This window comes from Sorghum bicolor, chromosome 10, assembly GCF_000003195.3.
Source record: "Sorghum bicolor cultivar BTx623 chromosome 10, Sorghum_bicolor_NCBIv3, whole genome shotgun sequence".
Lineage (NCBI taxonomy): Eukaryota > Viridiplantae > Streptophyta > Magnoliopsida > Poales > Poaceae > Sorghum > Sorghum bicolor.
In genome coordinates, this window is record NC_012879.2 from 61,068,863 (window position 1) to 61,092,682 (window position 23,820).

The window sequence follows — 23,820 nt, forward strand, 5'->3', positions numbered from 1 at the left end:
AAAAAATTCGGCTGCCACATGCAGTTTAACTCCCGATTGCAACATCAACTATATATACATGTATATACCAACCAAAGAAAGCATCTGGTTCCGACATGCAAACAGCCGTTGCATGCCCAGTTTCTAAAGCTGTCTGCATGCAACATGATACAAAACCTGAATGCGCAGCTTGAAACAATGATATATACAATATAGTTGATCATAGTACAACTTGCACCAACCCTGGACAAAAAAGGAAGATGGATAAAAAGGGATGCATTTCATCTATGAGTTATACGATGATGATTTACATAATTTCAGCTCTCCGTAGAGAGCAATTTGACTATATTATGTCAACTAAAACAAAGCTAATACATTCACAAAGAACCAGATCTACACAAGGTGGTTTCCAGCAGCTAACAATGTCCTTGCCATGTCAACATCTCTCAAATCTACCTGTAGCTGATCTCTTATTCAGTTCTCCGTGTATGTCTTCAGACCTAATAGAACTGGACCCATTTTCAGGTGCCAAAGAAATACCCTAGAATACAATGTCCAAGGTCCGTCATAAACGGAACATTGAACATACCATTTTTAAGAAAGCGGGACAAAATCGATTATGGCTGCAACAAACCTTCATCAGACTCAACGACGCGAGTACATATCCCAACCTGACTCTGGCTCTTTTCGTTTCAGCACCAACCCAGAACTACCACCCTGTGACACATTCCTCATGCGTTCATCCACAAACATTGTCTGGCCCTGGTAGGACACGGGCCAGTAGCTCCCTGCCTCCCTACGTGCGCCTTCAGATGGCACTCCATAACTGAAATCCATGCTAGGATGAAAGTAACTCAATTCATTAGATGAGGGTGGTGTTGCTCTGGTGCTGAAAGATGGATGAGAAATGCCGAGGCTTAGACCTGACAGAGGCGGTATGACTGGTGCACCCTTTGCATCAACCAAGTACGGACTGCCCCCAGGGGCAAAGAACGCTGGGGGAAAAGGCATAGCAGGTTGAGATGGATAACTGAAAACACTATATTCAGGAGTATGTGCAAAAGACTGAGTAGGTCTTGGAGGAACTCTTGATTCAGCACTTGGTCCCAGAAAGTTATGCTGGTATTGCTGCCCATGATCTTTCTGCCCTACAACTATCCTCTTACCCATAATTGTGACAGCAGAATGGTCTGATATATCCCTTGAAGGAGTCTTGACAGAAGACACATCCATTCCTCGCACAGGACCATCAGCAATTGACATGTCATTCAAGTCAAAGTTTCTGACTGCAGGTTGCCTTGAAGATGAGGAGGAAGAAGGCTGACTCCAGTTGCCATTGAACTGTTGGCGATTCAACAATGGCGGCACATTGCTTGCAGTGATAGCATCTTCCTCATCAGCACATGAGAAATTAAGGTCAAGTTTCAGTCGTCCGCTCATACCCACTGCTTTAGAAGCACCCTTGGAAGGTAGGTCAGAAGAAGTAGGCAGGATTGCTGTTGAGAGTGGCTCACCAGAAGTAGCACTATCGCTGTCAGCTACATTTAAATCAAATAGCATGTTGCTTGTTTTATGTGAAGAAGCTGAAAGTGACTTCTCTGCATCAGGAGTCCTCCAAGGTGAAGCAGGTCTAAAGGCACTGGTTGCAGCAGAGCCTTTCCAGCCAAGTCCACCTTCAAAGTGGAGCCGAGCTGGAAACACAGATGAGCCTCTTGAAGCAGCCACAGCTATAGGCATTGACAAATTGACAGAATTACTAAGGACGGACTTTGGATTACAGTCAGTTTCCTCGGCACACTGATTTTCATTAAGGTCTAAGTTCCCCAGATCCACACTCCGTGTATGTTTTCTACTCAACGGACCACTGCCATCTGTGATGCCTGATCCATCCTCCTTATGAGACGAGGAACTTCCTGACTTAGCCTCTGTACTAGAAGATTTATTATCATTCAGTTCACTGGCAACAGCTACAGGCTGCCGCGGTGCTTCCAGGTCAGGACTGTCAGCATTCCTGGAATTAGTATCAGGAGAACTACAGAAGGGTCCTCTGTAGTCAATAACTTCCCGCTCCACCTCAATAGCTACCAGACGTGCTACTTCTAGTGCATCTGTATCATCGTAATCTGTCAGTCGTGTTGATTTTTCCCCTTTCAATGCAGTGGATTTTGTGTTTGTTGCCTTGGAGGAGTCCCCTAAGCTTGACATACATCTTTGCAATATATAGTCACTGCTCATGTCCATATCATCTGTACTAGATGAAGATGTAGGTTCATCTTCTTTGCCTGTACTTTCCTCGGACAGATCTTGCAAATCACGGGTTACAGCTGCAAGATGATTCAAAGTTTCAGCATCCTTCTCCAAATGTAACCTACCAGATGCAAATGGCTCAGACTCTTTGATACTCGAGCTAACTGAAACAATACTATCCTCCAGACCCCTTTTGCTACTAGCAAATAGCTTGTCAGGTTTATTATGCTCTACAGACATGGCTGTTGGAGTCGAGTCCACCGGTGCATCTTGTCCAGTACCACTCTTTGCATTAGTAGAGTTTGACTGGAGTATGCCACTAGTGGGCAGTTCTACATCATTGGAAGAAGTTTCCTTGGTGGTGGATTGTCCACCTTCTAAACCCACATGACCTGGAGATGTAGGGGATGTGACCAAGTTTTTCACATCCCCTAATGCTGTGTTTCCATTTGATGAATTCGGTGATGTTAGCCCTAGTGGTTGCTTTGTTGCATCTGTATTGTCATTAGTCAGAGAAGGATCGGACAAAGGTGCATCTGAGCAAGTTGTCGCCTCAGGTTTTGATTCTTCAGCAGGCTCTCCGTCTTGATCCGCTACACTCTGCTTCTTAGTTTCTGTCTTGTGGCTAGCTTCTGGAGACTTAAGCTGATCAGTCTGGCATGCCTCCTCTGCATGAAAATGCTCTCCATGTGTACCATGTTTTGGTACACCAGTCCACTTGTGACGGAGTGCTCTCGCCTTTTGGTTGATCACGACATTCTCGTGAGCAAGCAGGTGATCAACAGTAGGCATAACTCTACAGGAGGCTGACTGCTCATTGCTGATTGGAAGACACTCCAAAGCAGTCAATATGGCAACTATAAGATCCTCCGCTGAACTTCTGACGTCCCCAACACATTTTTGAGCATCCTGAAGCCAACGGTTGAGAAAGGAAACACCATTTAGCTGAACGAAATGCTGAAGACACTCTTCGTTTTTGGTGGATGCTAGTGTGTTGGCAGCCGTAGAGCACTGCCTTATCACATCGGACGTGTTGATGTCGGCGGAGTTTTCCAGCTTGTGCATCTCAGATATGAGCTCTGCAATCCTTGCGACCGTCGAGATGCCATCCTTCATCTCAGTAAGAGTGAAGAAATCCTCAAGCATGGTGCGCTGAGCAATCTTTGTCAACGTTCTGCTACTTTACCCTGGGACCGAATTGTATTATTCTTTGTTGGGTCCCAAGCTGACCAAAACTCATTCATTCAGTTTTGCCAAAATTTCCTGAATGGGGCAAAGAAATTGAGTGAGTAACAGGTAACAATAAGGGCAGAGTATACGTGAGAAAAGAATAATCTGCCTATAAGAATGACATGGATATCGTACAGTAATAATGATGGGCAAATACTGATTTTATTATTACTATATATGTATGTAAATTATATAGAGCAAGTAACGAAAAACTGGAGCAGGACAGGATGGTAAGAGGTTGGAATACCTGTGGTGCCCTGGCAGAGTGATGTCATGGCCTTCAACAGTGATGACCGACTCGCCAGCGTTGAGGTTTCCCTGCGCAACAGAAAGTAGCAGCACAAAGTGAGCAATGTCCTGCAGTGTTTTTTTTAGGGCAATTAAGATTCGAAACAAAAAGAGGCTTTGGTCGCTTTGCTAATTTTGAGAGTAAATACGTACGGTGCCCCCCTTATACCTGTGGCCGGTGACCCTAACTAAGTTTTGTATCTTCTTATAAGAAAAGGCTAAGTTTTGCATGATTTCGGAGAAACGAAATGAGATTGAGACGGCGAAATGAAATGCGTGGAGAGAAGAAAGAAGGGTAGATGTGAACATGTGGTTTGTGCGGCGCCGAAAGACAAGAGAGGCGTTTCATCTGGATTGGATGGATAAAAAGAAAAAAAAATGAAACACGGTACATACATCTAGGGAATGGAATGGAAAATTGAATGGATCAAGAACGTGCGTGAGGCATGGGGATTGAGCTAGAACCGGGAAGGGCGGCGAGGCGACCTCTCCTCTACCCAGAAAAAAAAAGGAAAGGGACTAGAGGCGTCGCAAGCAGAAAGGAGGAGGATGCGCCGCTGGAGACGAGACGAGGAACGGAAATAGATAGAAGGGGGAAAGAACATGATAAAGCTAGGTTAAGTTAGGTTAGGGTTTCTTACCAACCAAAAGACGACGGAGGTCGAAGCGAATCGAAGGGTCCCGACCGAATTGGGGGCGGGCGGCCGGGTGCGGACTCCACGGAGGAAGATGAACTCACTCAGCAGCAGAGGAGGAGGGCGACGGAGGGGAGGAGGAGGAGGAGGAGGAGGAGGCTGGATCTGGAGGGGATGAAGGGAGGGAGGCAGGCGTGTTGGGTTGGGTGTTCCGCTTCCTCGCGGGGACACACGCGCACGCGGTCACACGGAGACGAGAAAGCGAAGGAAAGGAAGACAAGTGAAGACGGCACGGGACACCTGACTGTGCCTGCCGGGATGCTGACGAGGTCACTCCGTCCCCCGTTCCTCCCGTCCGCTAGCTCGGCCTTTTTTTTCCATGGATTTAGCCATTACAACTTTTCAAGTTTGGACGTTAGGCCAGTCGGTCAGTCTCGATGTATAGTTTTATGGCACAGTTACCAAAACTATAAATTAGGTAACCGAGCTATATGAGTTTCAAGGGGATGAAACTTCTCTCTCATCTGATGAAACTCTTTTATTTAATGACCCTGTCAAGTCAGCAATTTTACTTATGTGGCATCATATTTAATGTGCATAACACTCTCATGAAACATAGATTGAGACTAGCCTTATAATTCACCTATTTGAAAAACTAGCATTATAATTCTTTGTCTCCCTCGTCTATGCCAATTTCTACACATCTCCCCTACATGGTTCACTGTTAGACACGTATAAGTACACAGATACGTACCGACGTCGTCTCCTTCATTAGATTGATCCTGCCCGCGGTGGCCGGCGCGTGAGACAGAGCGGCAGCTCGCACACGAGGTGGAGAGCGCGACGAGCACATATGGTGGCTTGCGTGCGAGCGGAGCGGTGGCGAGCACACAATGCAGAGAGCGTAGCAAGGCCTAGCTTCGCCACAGTCACGGTTACAGACATGGCGAGGAGGAAGAGCGGCAACGAGCGCGTAGGCCGTACGACGACGACCAAATTCACCATGCCAGCAGCACGTATTTTTGTTGCTTGCTAGCCAGCCACGAAGCACCGATGAGTCCCTCACCTACGACTGCAACAAAGGATGCAAGGAGCAACTGACCACATTTTCCTATGCGGGAGCAGCAAGCACCCTGCGAGCACAGGTGTGTAAGGAGGTAGGGTGGAAGTGGCAGGCGGTTCCTAGCACAGGGTTGCCCACCATCGCTGAACATAAGTGTCGGGGCAACACGTGGTCGGCGTGCACGACGTTGCTCGAGCGTCTTGCACATCGCGCTCCGGTACGCCACCATAACCTCAACATCTCCGTCTCGGTAGTGGGGCTAGTGGTGTTTCTCCGGGTGCCGCTTAGGGCCGCTAGCATGCGCGCCACTAGGGACATGTCAGGGCGTTGCACCCTCCCAACTGTGGGGGTGATGGACGCGCTCAGCTGTATCGTAGACGCCACCGTGAGCGCTCGTGGCACTCTCTGTTCGCGCGCAGGCTACCGCAGATGCTTATTGCGCTCGTCGCTGCTCCGCTCACGCGCAGGCTGTTGTGGGTGCATGTCGTGCTCGCCACTGCTTGGCTTGCGTGCAGCCTAGGGCTCTCCTCGCGCTCTTCGCCTCGTGCGCTCACTGCTGCTCCGTTGGCACATAGGCTTCTGCGAGCAAGCGTCGCCGCTTCGTCTCGAGCTGTCGTGGGCATTCTCATTCTAACAGAGGAGGCGATGTTCATCTATGTTTGCGTATATATACGTGACTGACAACAGACCATGTACGTAGGAGGTGTAGAAAATAGCATGGATGAGTAAAAGTGAGAACTATAATGACAATTTTCTAAATGGATGAATTGTAATGATGTATGTCCAAACTTTGAAAGTTATAATGGCATGAGTAAAAAAACCCTCCCTTTTTGACCCAACAACAAAACCATCGTCAAAAGCCTAAAGTAACCTATATAGTATATACTTTGAATTGTTCTTCAGTCGACTAGTGGTGTATTCTAGTGAATAGTGATGTAGTAATATTCATTTATGTGGGTATATATCAACTACCACTCTCACGAGTCCTGACATTTTTTACTTCAATCAAATAGATAAAAATAAATGTTGTTGGAATTTGCGACAACCGCTATTTTGTGGTTGTTAGGTCTTGTTTACTTGCAAAATGGGCAGCATATGCTAGGCTCAAAAGATTTGTCTCGCAAATTAAAAGCAAATTATGTAATTAGTTATTCTTTATCTATATTTAATGCTACATGCATATGACATAAGATTTGATGTAACGAGAAATCTTAAAAGAAAAAATAGGAACTAAACAAGGCCTTAGTTTAGAATTCTGCGATTTTGCTATAGGGCCTAGCTTAACGTAGTACTCCCTTTGGGCCTGCTCATGTTGGGCATTGCTTATCCACATCGTCTAGTATGTATTGAGATGTGTGAAATCATGGAGAGAGTGTGTGAACCAGTGGGAAAAAGTATGACAGCAAAAATATCAAAGTATATTTGAATGGTCCAGATAAATAATACTGAGCATGTACATGCTGTATTGTATTATTGCTTGGTGAAAGCAGTGTTTTTTGTGCCTATATGTTGGGGTATTGCTTATCTATATTGTCTAATATGTATCGAGATGTGTGAAGCAATAAAGTGAAAGCGTGAAATAGTGGGGAAAAGTACACCAATACGAATCTTAAGTATATTTGAATGGTCCATATAAATTAAATAATGCTGAGTATGTTCATGGTAACTATAGATCGGTCTAGTCACTGTAGATGGTCATGGGTAACGAAACGACGGTATTGGGGTCACATCACATTAGGGTTGGTAGACTCGTGGTCCTGGGCACGACGGGCATGTGCAGTGCTGCGGCGACGGCTCCTGCAGACGCGGCAGTGCATGTCGTGTCGTCGGCGGCAGCAGGACAGCAGCCCGGCCTTGGGTTTCTGGGCCTTCCTTGCACTGCTCTGACCAAAGTTTATGGCCTTGTTTAGTTTGGGAAAAATTTTGGATTTCGCTACTGTAGCACTTTCGTTTGTTTGTGACAAATATTATCAAATCATAGACTAACTAGGATCAAAAGATTCGTTTCGCGATTTACAAGTAAACTGCGTAATTAGTTTTTATTTTCGTCTATATTTAATGCTTCATGCATGTGCCGCAAGATTCGATGTGACGGGAAATCTTGAAATTTTTTGGAACTAAACAAGGCTATGATGTTGCAGGCGGCACTTTTTGATTTTGACGGCCCCCGTCAGCAGCTGACAGCTCGCTTTCTTCCTGTCATGTGTACGAGTACGAGTACTCATGTTTCGAAGTTTTGTTAAGGCCTTGTTTACTTCTATTTTTTTTTTCAAAATAGGAATAGTAGTATTTTTGTTTGTATTTGACAAATATTATAATTATAGATTAACTAGATTCAAAAGATTCGTCTCATCAATTTCGACCAAACTGTGTAATTAGTTTTTATTTTCATCTATATTTAATACTTCATGCGTACGTCTAAAGATTCGATGTGACAGAAAATCTGAAAAATTTTGCAAAATTTTGGGAGAACTAAACAAGGCCTAGGCCGTGTTTAGTTTTGGAACTGAAAAATTTCGTGACACTATAGCAATTTCGTTTGTTTGTGGTAATTATTGTCCAACTAGGCTCAAAAGATTCGTCTCATAAATTTCAACCAAACTGTATAATTAATTTTTATTTTTATCTATATTTAATATTTTGCGTCTAAAGATTCGATGTAACGAAGAATCTTGAAATTCTTTTGATTTTGGGGTGGAAGTAAACAAGGCCTTAGCCTTGAGTTCACCCCAAAAACCAAAAAGTTTTCAAGATTTTCCGTCACATCAAATCTTGCGGCACATGCATGAAGCATTAAATATAGACAAAAACAAAAAACTAATTACCTAGTTTGACTATAAATCACGAAACGAATCTTTTGACCCTAGCTCGCTATCTTTCGACCCTGTAACAAGTAGCGAAATCCAAAAAAGTTTTCACATCAGACCTAAAACAACCGATAAAGCAAGTACACACTCTGCTATCTCCAAAATCAAGCAGATAAATCAGAATTTTGTATCTGCGCCTAATAATATCTATCCCCATATTCAAATTTCATTCCCGATTTCGACTCCATGCATATTCCATCAAAACCCATCCCTGTCCTTGTGTTAGGCCCAACCAAGAGGCCGAGACAGGGATCGAGGGAGACTTGCTCCCAGTTACAACACAGCATCACCACAACCAGTCAGTCTGCTGCTCAACAAGCACCACCTGTCCTGTCCCGTACAATATGAGGCAACCCTAACAAATCCAGTCCAATCATCATTCAGTTGATTTCCTCCAGGCTCACGTCCATCAATTTCAAAGTGAAGCCAGCTTCCGAGTCATGCCCAGCGCCTTGAGGATGAACGCATAAGTAAACGCGTCCTCCTGCAACTTCTCGAACCTGCAATCATAAACCCAGCCAAATTACTCCTCCTTACTCTGCTTCGACGTCTATATTCAACCCTAGCTCTAGCCGAACCAACAAACAACCGCCTACGCCGTCAGTTTACCTCCCCGATTTGGAGAAGTGTCCAGCTCCCAGCTCGCACTTGAACAGCAGAAGGTTGTCATCTCTTTTCAGCTCCCTCAGCTTGGCCACATATTTCGCAGGCTCAGAGTACATCACGCGCGGATCTGATTCGTTATCACCAACCACATGAGTAAGATACCGAGCTAGCTAACACAGACCAAGTAAAAATGCTATATAGCAACTTGGGATGAATCAAGGGGGCACCTACCATTTAAGCCTGCGGTGACAAGAATGTTGGGATACTCTTGCGCCGTCACCTGTGGCATGGACAAACAAATATGACCCAGGGCCATGCACATTTCAAGTCAATATAAAATCCATGCTTGTGGGCGAATATGACTTCATGTAACAATAGTATTCTTCTTTGTCATATTAATATTAATTAATATTAATGGAACCAAAAATACCAAAGATCATCAAACAATTCCTAGCTACCTCTTTCAACAGTGCAAATTATCACATTCCAGAACAACACAACATATTCATGCATTCACAGGTCTTCACCAACAAATGAAGGGAAAACAACAGGCAGTGTCACTAATATACTCCTTCAGCACTATTTTATATGTTCATTCACCAGAAATAAGCATCATCCTAGCTTCATACCCTAGTACATATTTGAACAGAGACATAAAGATCTGCACTTACATTGTCAACAGGAGAATATGATTTCATGTAATAATAGTATTCTTCTTTTCTTGGATCACCCCACTCCTGAACCAAGGACAACAACACATGGACTGATAAGAATTGGCAACAAGTAGATAACTAGAATAAAAGGGACAAAGTCTCCAGCTCATATAAAGCATGTTGTTTTGCAATTGTCATGGTACAGCTTGCAAAACATCCCTATCGTGCAAGTGGTAAATATTCCATTCTGATTTCCAGGCACAAGGCATAATGAAATAAATAGATAATTCAAAAACATAAAGCACTGAAATTAAAAACGAATATATATATATATATATATATATATATATATATATATATATATATATATATATTATAGCAAGGAATCATCATATCCTAGCCCTGATACCTGCCCAAGCACAGTGTATTTATCTTTTGACTATGTCTAGTCCCAGTCTGGACTAATATGGCCCAACCCAACTGAAGCTCACGACTGACTTCCATGTGGTCAGGTATTCAAAAGGTTGTATTCCTTTAGTGTTTGGGTGAATAACAACCGGTATTGATTTACTGGGGTGGTGCATCCAAATTTCATCAGTAGCAAACAGGCACCAAAGAACAATTCTAAAAAGGGCCCATATCTCTATATCCTATTCTTGCTAACAACAAAAATTGCAATGACACTGAAACATGGAATAGAAAATAACATAATAGAGGAAATGGATACCTCCCATTCAGCTGTTGTCAATGGGATAGTTGGATCAAGCATAGTTGTGACAACATCAACAAAAGGCACTCCAGCAACAGCTGCCCTGAATAAGTCAGGCCTCATATTTAGGACAGCACCCATCAATAAGCCACCTGCGCTTCTGCCATTGATGCAAAGCTTTTCCTTGGAACAGTACTTGTTTTTTATCAAGTGCTCAGCACAATCAATGAAATCTGTGAAAGTGTTTTTCTTCTTCAACAGCTTTCCATCCTCGTACCACTTCCGGCCCATTTCACCACCACCGCGGATATGAGCTATCACATATATAAAGCCCCTATCTACTAGAGAGAATCTTGACCCTCTAAAACTCGGATCTACGCATATCTGTAGCCATAATAACAGAGAAAATAAGAACACGGTTATCACAATAATTTCTGTTATATTTATTCCTGAAACCAAGAACCATCTGATAGTCTTGATTCCAAGTTGCCACATACAGTTACTACTAGCTAGGCATTGCTGGGTCCTGACAAGGAATATTTCTGGTATCAAATTTTAAAGTATATCATTCAGCGAGAAAACACTAGAATAACTGAATGCCAAAGATTGTTGTCACTTGAAAATAATGATGAATAAAATAGCTAATGGATGCATGATGACATATTAGCAAATAAGCAAGTATAGTCTGTACATGTTGTACATATAAAAAAGAATACAAACTTTCAAATGAACCAAAGGAGATTGACATAAACTATCAGCATGCTCAGCAGTGCTTGCTGCGGCAGCTGCAGTTGCAGCAAGCCACTGCTACAGTAAAGCCTGTGTTTAGAACTGCAGCTAGCAGAGCATATATGCCAATCTTGAAATTTGTTCAAGGTGTTAAAAATTGCAGAAAAAAACCATGCTCTCCTTGTTACAGTTTACCAAATAGCAAAAAGAAAATAAACAAACAGAATGTACCTCATAGGAGCCATAGCCATAGAGTAGCATAGGGTCTGAGCCATCAAGCTTCACAAGATCTTTTCTGTATAGAATGGACATGGGGATCTGAGTACCATCAGCAGCAGCAGCCCATTTTCTTTCTGTTACATAATTTGATCCATCAAATCCGCCTAAAACCTAAAGAACATTGAGAAGATCAAATCGCAATGGGTTTGTAAAAATAAATACTGGCCAGAATACCACATATAAATATATAATGTGCAACTGATAGCTTACAGTATGGATCTTCTTCAGCACAGACACCCCTGAATCCATATCATAGTCATAAACAGATGGAGGGGTCCGCATTGAACTATAATGAAATCGAAGAACTGATGAATTAAATGGAGACTCCTCAGGGTCCACAGCATATGTTGGATCAATAAAATCAATTGCTTGACCTCCCTGAAGTTGTCCAATTGACTCTCCAATAGCAGGTAGCCGATATACAGTCACTTTGGGAAGGCCATTCGCACGCTCATATACAGCGATATGGTTGTCAAAGAGCTGGAAGTCCTGTATTTTCACACTGAAGGGAGTTTCAGTTTGATGTGATTGTGATGTGTTATGTACCTTTGTTGTCAATTGGCAATGAATCTCTAACAAACAATGTACCCATTGCTAAGAAGAGCAAAGCATAAATAACAAAAATTTTAAACATGGAAAATTGCAGGATGAATACGTAATTAGTAGCTTCATGCAATTTTCTATTGGCTCCAGTTTCATTGAATCCTGATATATCACTGCCAGAGCATCAAGCCTTACATAGACCTTTGACAACCATCCTATCGAAGATCCAAAATTGATATAGAATGAACCATATTGCAAAAGCTAAGTTTGGTATGGTAAAGTCAAACTAAATGCAAATTGCTTTGCTCCCATTCGTTCATAATCTTACAACTGATGCAATAATATTTTGGAAATACAGTGAAACAAGCAAATAGTAACTGGTTGGAAGATGGAACCCACATGTTTGAAAGTTTCATGCTCTAGCTGGCAACACAAACAGTATCGATCAGTAACAAGCAATGCTAATACAAGAATGCACCATTTTCCTGCTTTTCTCGCTTGTCAAAGAACTTTCAAAAAAGAATGGTTAATGCTGCAGCAGCAAAGTATCCCCTAGGGTTCCAATATTCATTCAAAAAACACAATTAATATCCAAGAAGAAAACTGAGATTTGCGCGATAAAATGGTTATGCAAAGTTTTACAAATTATTCCTCATTAATTAAGAGCAAGTTAGTAAAGATAACATCACAACATACAAATTAAATCAGTTAGTCTAAATCTGTTCCCCCAGAAGTGTGAAACTGTGTCCATTACATATCAAACACAAGAATGTATTCTGAAACTTGTATGACAATAATGTAAGTACCTTTCTCTATGTGGTAGCAGTATAGTGGTCTCAGCTACATTATCCAGTGGGCAAGCAACCAATTCAGAATTGTAGAACTCATCACTTCGCCTCTTAATAAAGAAATGATTTCCACGATGACTAGCTGTTGTATCAATGCCATACACACGAGGTGTCAAAACAGCAAGTTCCTTGTTCTGTTTGGATATGTCCAGGTAGAATATAAAGCTTGTATTTTTGCTTCCAGATTCAACAAATAAATATCTCTTGCTTTCAGAAGCTTGAAGGCCTAGAGAAAATGTGTCATCTTTCTCATGATACAGACAAGCATCACTTGATTGATCAGACCCTAACTTATGTAGCCATACCTGCAAAAGCCATTACAAAGGTAAGATAAATGTAATAATAAAAAAATATTACAAAAAATAAAATAAAAAGATCCACTAACATAGCATCTACAGGCACAGCAATCATAACTAAAAATATCTAAAATAGCCACCAGAAGCTTCAATTGAACTCGCAAAAAAAAGAGGCATGCCATGTAGGAGTTAGAAGAAACGGAGGAATGAGCGACCTACTTTATCTGGCCGAAGTATACTATCCATTGTAACGTAAACAAGGTGATCGTCACCAGCCCACTCAATGTCAGAAGTAATTCCTTTAAGTGGTTGCCCAACATATTCTCCACTCTCTGCGTCAATGACATAAACAGTGTAGATTTCATCACCTTTAGTGTCTTCTGCGTAAACAACTAGCTTATTGTTGGGACTGGCCTGAAACAAACATTTAAATTTAAATTATGTTAGATACATATAAGATACATCGGTGAGGCAGAGGCAGAGGCATGAGGAACAGAACCATAGCGATGGACAAAAGGAGTAGGTGGACTGAAATCACACCTTAAAAGTTCCAATGCTGTAGTAGTCATGGCCCTCAGCTCTAACATTCTCATCCATGATAATATGCTCATCAGGGGCATCAGGTCCTGTGGGCATCACATCATGGACTCTAACAGGAGCATCAGTCGGTACGAGACGCCTGCAGTGTTGCACATACTCCTTGCCAGTCAATGTCCTTTCATAGTAGTAGTACTGCCCTTTGCGAAGAGGCGCATCTATATCGTCTTCCTTGATTCTTCCTCTGATTTCAGCATATATTTCGTCCTCAAGCTGCTTGACATCTAGAAGAGAGTTACCAGGGTTAGCATATAAGAGGAGTGAAGTAAGATTGACAGACTACTCATGACAGTGCAGAATGATCTGCACCACCACTCCACTAGGAAACATTCCAGAGTACTAGAGAGCTAGCAACCACTCGATATACAGCTACATTCCAATTTCCAAATGATAATATAATAATAATAATAATAATAATAATAGCAACAGCACAGATTAATCTGGTAAGTTGGAAGCACTGATTGTCACGTCAAAACGATAGAGCCAAGCTAATGCGACTGACCGGACATGACGGCGGCGGTGTAGTCGTTCTCGGCGCGGAGGTGCGCGAGGACGTCCGGGTCGGATCGGGAGTCGTCGCGGAGCCAGTAGTAGTTGTCGACGCGGACGTCGCCGTGCTCGACGAGCTGGCGCGGCACCTTCTTGGCCACCGGCGGCGCCGCCGCCGCCATCGCTGCGAAGGAAGGGCCGCGGTAACAGGAGAGGGGCCCGATGCCGAAGGAGGAGGAGGAGGAGAGCACGGCGGCGCGAGAGCGGGGACGCGGCGAGGGCTGGGGAGAAGGAGCGGGGGAGAAGCACGGGAACGGGAGGGGGCAGACGAGGGAAGGAGCCGGCCAGCCGGAGCATCGCCACCCTTTATTGATTACAGTATTACTCCCTCCATCAACCAAAATAGAGCCCGTTCCTTCGTCTTCTACCTCTGGTCCAACAAAGGTAGAAAAATAGAGCCCGTTCCAGAGCTCAACAAGCCCAAAGGCCCATCAACCAAAAAGCCTTCGTCTTCTACCTCTGGTCCTCTTCAAACGCCCCGTGAGAGAGGCGAAACTTTCCCTCGAAACCCTAGCCTAGCCACTGCCCCTCGCCTCCTTCCCGCTCCCGCCCGCTAGGAAGAGGAAGATATGGGCGCCGAGGAGGACGCCGCTGCACGGCGCGAGCGTCTCCGCGCCCTCCGCGCCGCCAAGGAGCTCCTCTCCACCCCCGACGGCGCCCCCACCCCCGCTACCGACGGAGAACAGCAGTATGACCTTTCCTTTCCTCTCCCCTCCCCTCACCTACTCCGCACGCAAATAATTGCAGCAGCAGTAGGTAAAATGACCGTAACTGTCTTGCGCTTGCCTGGCTCTCGCACTCTGGTACACATTAAATCCAACAGGCAGTCATATTGGGATGCCTTTCCAAGGATGCAGTTCTACACTCTATATGGCATTGAACTTAGTTGGTTGTTGCCACATGGATTGATTACTGCTCAATGCTTATCGAGGGTATCTCTATGCTGCTTTGGACCCTTCTCTTAATTTTGCTCAGAAAAGTTTAACGCCTACACTATTGTTATTTTGGACTGGTGACAACTGACAAGTGACAACTACTAGTGCATTTCACTGTTGGCATCCACTTAGAACATTATGTTCACATGCCATGGGATTGCAACCTGAGGCCCCTTATTCTTAGAATCAAGGCATGCTCCTTTTTTCTGTTTGTTGTCATGGGTTTAGGCTTTTCATCATAACTCATAAGGTGACGAGTTTAAAGGCGAGATGAGTTCTGTGTGGACACCAAGATCCACTTTCACAAGCCTTAGGGGCACACTTTTGCCTTTTGCTTTAGCAGCTCCTTCACCATCCAATACATATGCTGTGCTATCAGTTCTTCAATTAAGTAATCCATTCTCGTCCAGAGGAAAAAGTATTTTTCTTAGCATCTGGAATTTGCATTTCAAAACAGCTTGGCACCCACAGTAATTGGTCATTTGGACATATCAGATGCTTCAAATGTTCCATACAGGCTAATTAGTGTGGTTTTCTTTTCTTCTTCCTTTTTACCACAACTCAGCTATGTTTGCTAGCTTCAATTATTCTGCCGCAACAAATGATACAATATGTTTTGTACACCTGTCCAGAAGTACTGCCTAATATTCCTTCTCTATATTTATTTAAATGTTAGTTTCATTTAGTACAATAAACTGGTATAAAGGCACTGTGGTTTCTGAATTGCATTCTGAACATCCTTTATCGAAAATATGTCCTGCTATCCAAATTCTGATGTATCCCTAAGACAGAAGTTCAATGCTCTAGAATAGTTTCTTTGCTTATCTTTTTTAATGTCACTAAAACTGACGACTTTATTTCAGTGTTTATATTGATTACATGCAATGATTGGCAGACCTACCTGTTGTTTCACTGTGGGTTCTTTGACTTACAAAACACTGTTGTTTCAGAACTCTACTAGCTACGATTTAGATAAAGTATGGACATAAAATCCAAATGCTGTCTATAGCCTCTGTCCACATCTGGTACTGGTACTGATTCTTATTTTTATTGATTGCATCAGAAATGGCAACCATGAGATGGCAGAAGAGCTAGCATTACCAGGTCCTCAGGATGCATCTGACGAGGCTGCTAAAGAGGATGGTAGCCCCACTGAGGAGGCCGAGGAGGTTGAAGATGATGGGTAAGGCAATGAAGCTGACAAGCTTTACTGAATATCTGATGGTGCACTTTTTATCCAATTCATAATTTGCATTGCAGACTCCATATATGATAATTGTTTCTGTTTGTTCATTCAGTGAAATTCCATGTACGTCAAAATAAGAGTGTCCAGCTTGGCATTAGTGGTTTTGTAGTCTGAATTAGGGCCTGTTTGGTACAGCTGTTGTGAGCTGTTTTTTTTTTTGCCAGACACTTATTTCTAAAACAGCTTCATAGGTGAAGCTGTTTTTCTTCTCCTCTCACAAAGAGATGAGTTGGAATGAAGCTGAAAAAAGTAGCTTATTGCAGCTCTCTCCCTCATTTCTCTCTCATCTATGTATGAAGTAGTTGATGAAGCTATTTTACCAAACACTTTTTCCAAAACAGCTTAGCTTCATTTAGAAAGTTGCTCATGAAACTATTTTCTAAAAAAACAGCTTTACTAATGAAGTTGAGCTGTGCCAAACAAGCCCTTATTTCTTAATGCTGCCAAAGGATGCTAGATCAGTTGGTCTAGGCACTCTGGCGGCACCTCCCAGGTCCTGAGTTTGAATCCCAGTGGGAGCGAATTTCAGGTTGGGTTAAAAAAAATCCCCTCACCCGTCCTCATACCAAAGCACTGGGGGGTCCTGACCCAATTCTCACTTCGGCGACGGAAAGGCCACTGTGTATGGATGGGGGTTCGGGGGTTTTCTCGCCGAGTGAGAAGACACTTTCTTCTTAATTTGAAAGCTGCGGCGGCAGTCTTAACCGCCTCGGTTGAGTTTTAATTATTTATTAATGCTGTGTGAGTCAATAACTTCATAGAAGTATAAAGTGTGCATTCTTTTGAGTGCAGTGAGCTTCCAGCCATGAAGTTCAGAAACTATCTTCCCCATGATGAGCAACTCCGAGGTGGCAAGCTGGCTCCAGTGTCTCTTCCTAAGTTTGAAGACCCAATTAGTGCTGAAACTGCAGAACCAAAGGAAGTGGAGGTACAATTTGGTGTTCCCAACTTAGAGATCTCTTGCTTGTACTTTTGCCTTTTTGGTGATGCAAACTGTCAATTAATCCTTCAACATTGTATTTTGCATGCAGAATCCTTTTGGAAACATAGCCCCAAAGAATCCAAATTGGGATCTGAAACGTCATGTGCAGAAGAGAATTGATAAACTGGAAAGGCGCACACAGAAAGCGTTGGCTGAGATTGCATGTGAGTGTTCATATGTGCTTAATTGGCAGATGCTTCATCTGTTCTAGTTCTTTTTTAGTTTTTTTGTTGGACGATTTACATGCATCTACTCTGGTTTGCAGTGGAGCAGCAGAGGGAGAAGGAAGCCTTGGAGGAATCTCAAGATTGACCGACCTGTCTAAGTGACCGGTGGCTCATAGATGATGGTTCGTCTCTCAAGCAGAGGTCGTAATATGTAATATACCTTTGGGATGCTTGGTGTGAACTCAAGGATGTAGCAACTTAAAAAACATGAGATGTGCAGTCCTGTTCTGTGTAGACCTGACCAAACAAAGCTTACTGAATACAAAGCACGCCATGCTGTGTTGAGCAGAGTGCATTTGTTCTCTTACATTTTGGCTTTGAGAAAACAATAGCAGCGCATGAGTTTCCTGCTAGACTTCCCAACCCCAATGTATGTTATTCCTAGTCTACCCATCACAATTTATACTCGTATTCTCAGGCAATGGCGGATACAACATGACTTGCTTGTTATGTTAATTCAGTTGGGAGATCAAGAGATTTAAGAGATGGATACATCTATCTAGCTTCAGTTGTGTGGTATATTCATAAGCTCTTTTTACATACAACTGCAAACAGTCTCCCATATCATTGCACTTGTTAGGAGCTGTTGCTAGGCGCTGTAACTGAGGTATTTTCATTTTGTTGAGTAACAGAGTAACAGTTAATTAAACATCCTAAATGCCTAATAACTAGGAGCAGGAGCAGGAGGGGTGCTGGCCTGCTCCAAGTCCGGCAATAGCAGGCGGTTGTTCCTTGCATTCTCCCGCATCTTTCCGATGAAATGTTTGCCCTTCTCTTCCAGCTTGCCCCCCATCCTCCTCCCCAGATCCATCACCCGTGCACGCCGAACACCGCGTTTCCTCTTCTTCGCATCTCCCTCCTCACCAGCAGAAGGTGATGTCTGCTCCTCCACAAGGCCTGCTCTCTCATCTCCGCTGCTGCTCAGCAGTGGCATCCTCAGCTGTTCCCTTGTTGCATCATCATTTGACTGCAGAGGAGCTCCACTTGCTGAAACCATCCAAGATTGCCAGCTCGTTGATGCTTCTGCTTGCTCTGGCCCATCAAAACCTATGTTTGTCTTATTCCACGATCCATTGGTGATTCTTCTTGAAGGCGGCAACGGACTTGACTTGTTCTTTGCAATGGCCTTGGATGCGAAAGCTTCCCTTGGCATCACTCTAGTTGTGTCTGCAGCACGCCTTGTGCTACTCTCAGTGGGCTCACGGTTCAGCCATATAAAAGGTGCGATTCTGCGGGGCACCCAGTCATCCGTGTCTGATATCATCCAGGAAATAGGAAAACTTTCACAGTTGGGCATCACCAAACTCTGACGAACCGAAGCCTGTATGAATGTAGGACACCAACCAAATGCTCCATATTCAACCACACAAATTAATCACAAAAACAACAACTTAGTCATGACTCATGGAAGGCAAGTAAAACACCTTGATCCTGTTGCCGATAAGTGAGGCGATGTAGCTGTTGCTGATCTTCCTATCCCCAACCGATGATTCCAACTCCCACTCTATCTCTGGCATGGATGTAAATCCATACCAAACTCGATCACTCGGAGGAGGTTTTAGATGTATCCGCAATGTTCCACGAAGAGATGACATTTTAATCGTCAATGACAATGGCACCTTTGTTTTTTGCAAGGAAAGTGAGAAAGCACAGTCCAGGTCAAAACTTCATGGCTAAATTTCAAACAGAAGCAAAACAGTACACATAAGGCCTTGTTTGGATGCTGTCGGATTCACCTCAATCCACATGTGTTGGAGTGGATTGGGGTGGAATTTAGTTTAAGTTCCACTCCAATCCACCCCAACACATGTGTATTGATGCGAATCCGACTACATCCAAACAAGGCCTAAATATATAAATATGGAAAATGTTTTTTTTTGAAAGCATGCTGTAGCACGTGCTTCTAAATATGCAAAATGGTCATATGATTACTCCTTAGCAGTTACCACACAACCAATTGTCCATCTGGTAATGTCTAAAGGTATATATATGAAAATAAGGCAAAACAAGAAAGAACTAACCTGTGAAACCTGGTCCGCTATTGAATTCACGATACTTTTCCACCTTGATGCCCATCCAGTGCTCTTTGACTTCCGTAAGGTATCTGCCATAACCACAAAAGGTCATTAATACCCTCAAGCTTTGATGCTTTGGCTTTCTAGAGGACCATCATGTTCAGGATATATAAGTGATGGAGTTGTCACCTCACATAATATTTATTGGATCATTTACGGACGATGCAAATGACGATCCAATAACAAATAAGCAAATGTTCAGAACACATGAAAGAAGTGTCACAAACCTGCTTCATCATTAACCTCTGCTGCAGAATCTGAAGCTTCTGAAGGCCTGAATTGGTTACCATATTGCTCAATACTATCAAGGAAATCTGAACTCACATCCCCATTAGAATCGTCTTTAGTATTGGTCTTCAGTATGTCCTTTTCCAACTCTGGCGCTTGAACCTCAAGTCTTGTTTCGATATGCAGTAATATTCCACTAGAATACTCAAAGTCAACTTCAAAAGCCCATGATTCGTTCAAATCCGGTGGGAGGACTCTCATTCTGTGCAGATATGGTGGAAGCTTGCCAAAATTGAGGTCGGTAAGCGTAATTTCACCAATGTAGGCTGGAGTTCTGGTGTTTGACAATGTTCGCTGACCAACAGGAACCAATCAATATAAGATATAGACAAAGGATAAATTCACTTGAAAATGTCAGCATCATCTGACCTGAATACGTGCTTTGATGGCCTTGCTTATGTCATCATTCATTTTAGCATCAAAAAACAACCGAGAGATTAGGAGGTTCCAACAACGCGTACCATCATCAGCAAACTTTTCATCCACCTTTGCATTGGGGGAATCAGGTAGCTGGCTGTTGAAACTCATAGAGGAGCTAGGCGTACTGGGTTCTTTTATATCTTGTTTAGATGGCACCATACCTGTTTTGCTCTCCTGAGAAGCCTTCACAGATGCCTTCTTTGCCAAACGTTTCAGAAAACCTCTGAGTTTTGAAGATCCGTCAGTCTTCACAGTGTTGTCCACAAGCACATGTTCCTGACTGGAGAGTGTTGAGGGTCCCAGAAAGCAAGGGTATCCAGCTTTCAAAGAGGCTATGTAACTGCGGAACTCTCCAGTCAGCATGTCATGGAATTTGAGTTTGTCCTTGTCCGTAGTAGAAGCAAGACGGAGTGCTTTACACCATGATTCCTTTTCCCAAGAGGTGTCTGCATAAACATAGCATACCTTGCTCCCCCTGCAAATATCAGATTCCTTGCTTTCCAGTTTTATCGGATACCTCTTGGCCCTGAAAGAAAATACATACTGGCGGTGGTTTTAGGCAAACTGTATGTGACATGTGAATCGATCATATTATATAGTGGCAGCAGAATTCAAACCAGTACTTAATAACTGAGAAACTACAGTCACTTGATATGAACATCTACTCTGATTGCTTATATAGTATAGCAAATCTTGGGTATTCTGTCATAAGGCAAGGATTCATATAACTGCTACTGCTAGAAGCATAATAATGCATACACTGAGTAAACTGTTACGCTTTTTTTTTTTTTTGCTGATGACAAGAGAAATGGATTTATTATATATTATTGGAGGCTCTCCACAGGTCACAGGAGATGAATGTTTAGCTACGATTTGCACTAACCATTTACGTGAGGGCAGATTGGATGCAGAAACAGCAACAACTGTGCAACTGAGCAGGTCAATGGTTAGCTGCGAGGCATCATCTGCAGGTCCAGACAAGGTGAGCGAGTGTCCTTCAAGTGTGGCCGACATTTTTACAGGGAAAACCTCGATGATGAGCTTCTTGTCTCTGATCCCCGGGCTACCGCCATTGGACGGGCGATTGATGCTGTCTTTGGGGCCGGAGGGCGTCTTTTGTTGCTCCAGCATCCACAAGAAGCCCTGTTAATTCATAGATAAAATGGAAAGATGTTAATTAAGGTAAAGTCGTTCTGAACTAGAATGGATGGATAGAATAAGATGGAAACTAGAATGAGTTTGTCAGTAGCAAGACCCTCCAAATGCAAATAACAAACCTTGATGAGATCAATTGAAAGAACAAGCTGAAGAAGGCTGAGGCGTGCGCGCGCAACTGATTGAATTGAACCTAAAAGGGCGAGAATATGAATGAATCACCTGTCGGTTGAGGCCGTGGCGAGACACAGACCGCGGCAGAGTCGGGTGGACGGGGAGTGGTGGCGACGGCAGCGTGGCCTCCGAGTCCGATGGGCGGCGCGTGAGGCTGCGGATGACCCAGAGGAGCGCCAGACCCTCCGCGATCGCCAGGGAGAGGAGGCCAAGGACGAATCCCAGGCCCAGCAGCAGGAAGGGCACCGCCATGGATGCGGTGTGGCCGTCGCCGGGAAGGGCCCCCGTCCAGCCGTCCTCCAGAAAAGGAACGGAATTGGGAACTTATATTTATTTATTGATCGGCCTGGCACTGGCAGGCGTCGTCATGCGAAGGAGGGAGGAAGAGGAGGAGGCGGCGGCGGCAGCTGGCAGGGGCAGGCGGCGTTGGCCTCGGCCTCGGCCTCCACCTCTGCCTGCAGCCAAACGCAAGGGAACAAATCAAGGAGGAGAAGAAGAGCTGAGCGGCAGGCAGTTGAAGACGCGGGTGCCTTCCCGTGGGGTGGGGTGGGGTGGGGTGGGGTGGGGTGGACCCACCGGACAGACGAACGAACACGGTAGAGGGTATAAATAAATATTTCAGACGGCCTCCCCTAAAATTTACTCTATCCCGTTTGCGGGATATTGCTACTATTTTACAAGATCAATATTTTAAATCTAACTAGTTTATAATTTTAAAAATATAATATTATAAAGTAAAACTATGGTAAACATATGTTATTTAAATATTTGAGGACTTAATAAATTGTCTTGCAGCGTGACGAGAACCTATGTAGTTTGTTTATGTAGTTTGTTGTTATTATTATTATTATTATTATTATTATTATTATTATTATTATTATTATTATTGAAGACTTAATAAATTCGTCTTGCAGCGTGACGAGAACTTATGTAATTTATTTATTTTATTATTATCTAAATATTTGATGTGATACTCTAAAACTTTATTATAACCTGAATTTTAAAGCCTATCTCACCCATGACGTGACGCGTGCTCTGCGGGGTTTCCAATGCAATAGAAATTGAGAAGAGAATGCACGCTGCGATCTACTGTCGTCACCTAGCATTTTATCAAGACAAAAGCTATGTTCCAATTTATAAAACGTCTTGGCTTGTCTAAATACGTAGTTTATGTGATAGTACTTAAATAGAAATGCTAAATTATGAGTGCTCAAGATCTGCGCTAGCTGTCGACGCTGTCTGATGTGCATCTGGCAGCTCCACCACACGCTTGCGCCACACCAACTTGCCGTCCGATACGCCGGAGAAGAAGCGCCGCCGATGGAGAAGAAGGGGACCACTTGCGCCCACCACATGCCCGACCGCCGATGGAGAAGAAGACGATGATGGCTAAAGTTCCGGCGAGCCGTACCACCCCCATCTTCCCCAAATCCGGCAGCCTTCTTTCCTAAATTCAGCGACTCCATCTTTTTTTTTTAGATGTGCGCATTTTATTCCCATTTGTATTTCATCTGTCTGTCCCTCTGTGCCGCTTTTACCATTCCAGTATTCCACCGTTTTTTCTTTATTTTTAAATATAAAAATATAAAACACCACCTCTCATTTTTTCCCTTTTTCTTATCAACTTAAAAGAACAAATGTACAATAATAATAAAAATATTATAGGTCTTTGGACCCTTGGTTTTTCACTAATCACTAAGAGACAGATATTTGTACCGCTAAGTATGTAGTGTTGATTATAGATGAAATTTATTCTATTAGAACCTAGATTCGCTGAATGGTCTAACTAATCAAAACATGAACTGAAATCTTAAATAGTTTATTATTCCAATCTAATATAAATAAGAGAATATGTATGTCTCCAAGCTTCATACTATTGCAATTGCAAATATTAACTAATATCATGGATGTCATGGTTATCAATAAAATAAATTATAGCTTTTAAATTTTATGAAAAAGGTATTACACAAATAGATATGTAATATTCTATTGCCGCTTTTCTTGATCATTTGGTGTTCTTTCACCCATTGCAACGCATAGACATATTTGCTAGTATACTACATATATACGAAAACATTGAATAAATTACTGTATCAAATGCAAAGTGCATTCATGTAAGGCAAGTGCTTCAAGATTATTTCCTAAAGATGAATAGCAAGAAGTACATTCTTGATTTATTTCTTCTTTGGCCATGTATATA

The 23,820-nt window shown here is 43.1% G+C and overlaps 4 protein-coding genes across 5 annotated transcripts; 1 reads left to right on the top strand and 3 right to left on the bottom strand.

Moving 5' to 3' along the window:
* On the bottom strand, positions 152-4,660 carry LOC8069243. Its single transcript, XM_002439032.2, has 3 exons — positions 4,386-4,660; positions 3,704-3,774; positions 152-3,489 (listed from the first exon to the last, which is right to left on the bottom strand). Exon 3 carries the CDS (start codon positions 3,370-3,372, stop codon positions 625-627), a length of 2,748 nt encoding a protein of 915 aa, XP_002439077.2. The 5' UTR covers positions 3,373-3,489; positions 3,704-3,774; positions 4,386-4,660; the 3' UTR covers positions 152-624.
* LOC8069244 (protease 2) lies at positions 8,342-14,493 on the bottom strand. The gene is made up of 11 exons (XM_002439033.2): positions 14,072-14,493; positions 13,513-13,793; positions 13,192-13,386; positions 12,635-12,981; positions 11,496-11,787; positions 11,238-11,396; positions 10,296-10,661; positions 9,587-9,652; positions 9,147-9,195; positions 8,919-9,042; positions 8,342-8,809 (listed from the first exon to the last, which is right to left on the bottom strand). Exons 1-11 carry the CDS (start codon positions 14,238-14,240, stop codon positions 8,725-8,727), a joined length of 2,133 nt encoding a protein of 710 aa, XP_002439078.1. The 5' UTR covers positions 14,241-14,493; the 3' UTR covers positions 8,342-8,724.
* LOC8069245 (coiled-coil domain-containing protein 12) lies at positions 14,540-17,837 on the top strand. Its single transcript, XM_002437603.2, has 5 exons — positions 14,540-14,806; positions 16,117-16,236; positions 17,092-17,227; positions 17,331-17,445; positions 17,547-17,837. Exons 1-5 carry the CDS (start codon positions 14,688-14,690, stop codon positions 17,591-17,593), a joined length of 537 nt encoding a protein of 178 aa, XP_002437648.1. The 5' UTR covers positions 14,540-14,687; the 3' UTR covers positions 17,594-17,837.
* On the bottom strand, positions 18,005-22,131 carry LOC8066396 (testis-expressed protein 2). Of its 2 annotated transcripts, XM_002439034.2 has the most exons (7): positions 21,669-22,131; positions 21,175-21,434; positions 20,241-20,817; positions 19,811-20,165; positions 19,530-19,612; positions 18,933-19,127; positions 18,005-18,829 (listed from the first exon to the last, which is right to left on the bottom strand). In XM_002439034.2, the coding sequence occupies exons 1-7, from the start codon at positions 21,870-21,872 to the stop codon at positions 18,170-18,172; spliced, it is 2,334 nt and encodes a 777-aa protein (XP_002439079.1). In that variant the 5' UTR covers positions 21,873-22,131; the 3' UTR covers positions 18,005-18,169. The 2 variants fall into 2 exon arrangements, with proteins under 2 accessions (XP_002439079.1, XP_021306052.1); XM_021450377.1 differs by lacking the exon at positions 21,669-22,131 and having other exon boundaries at positions 20,241-20,834; positions 21,175-21,311.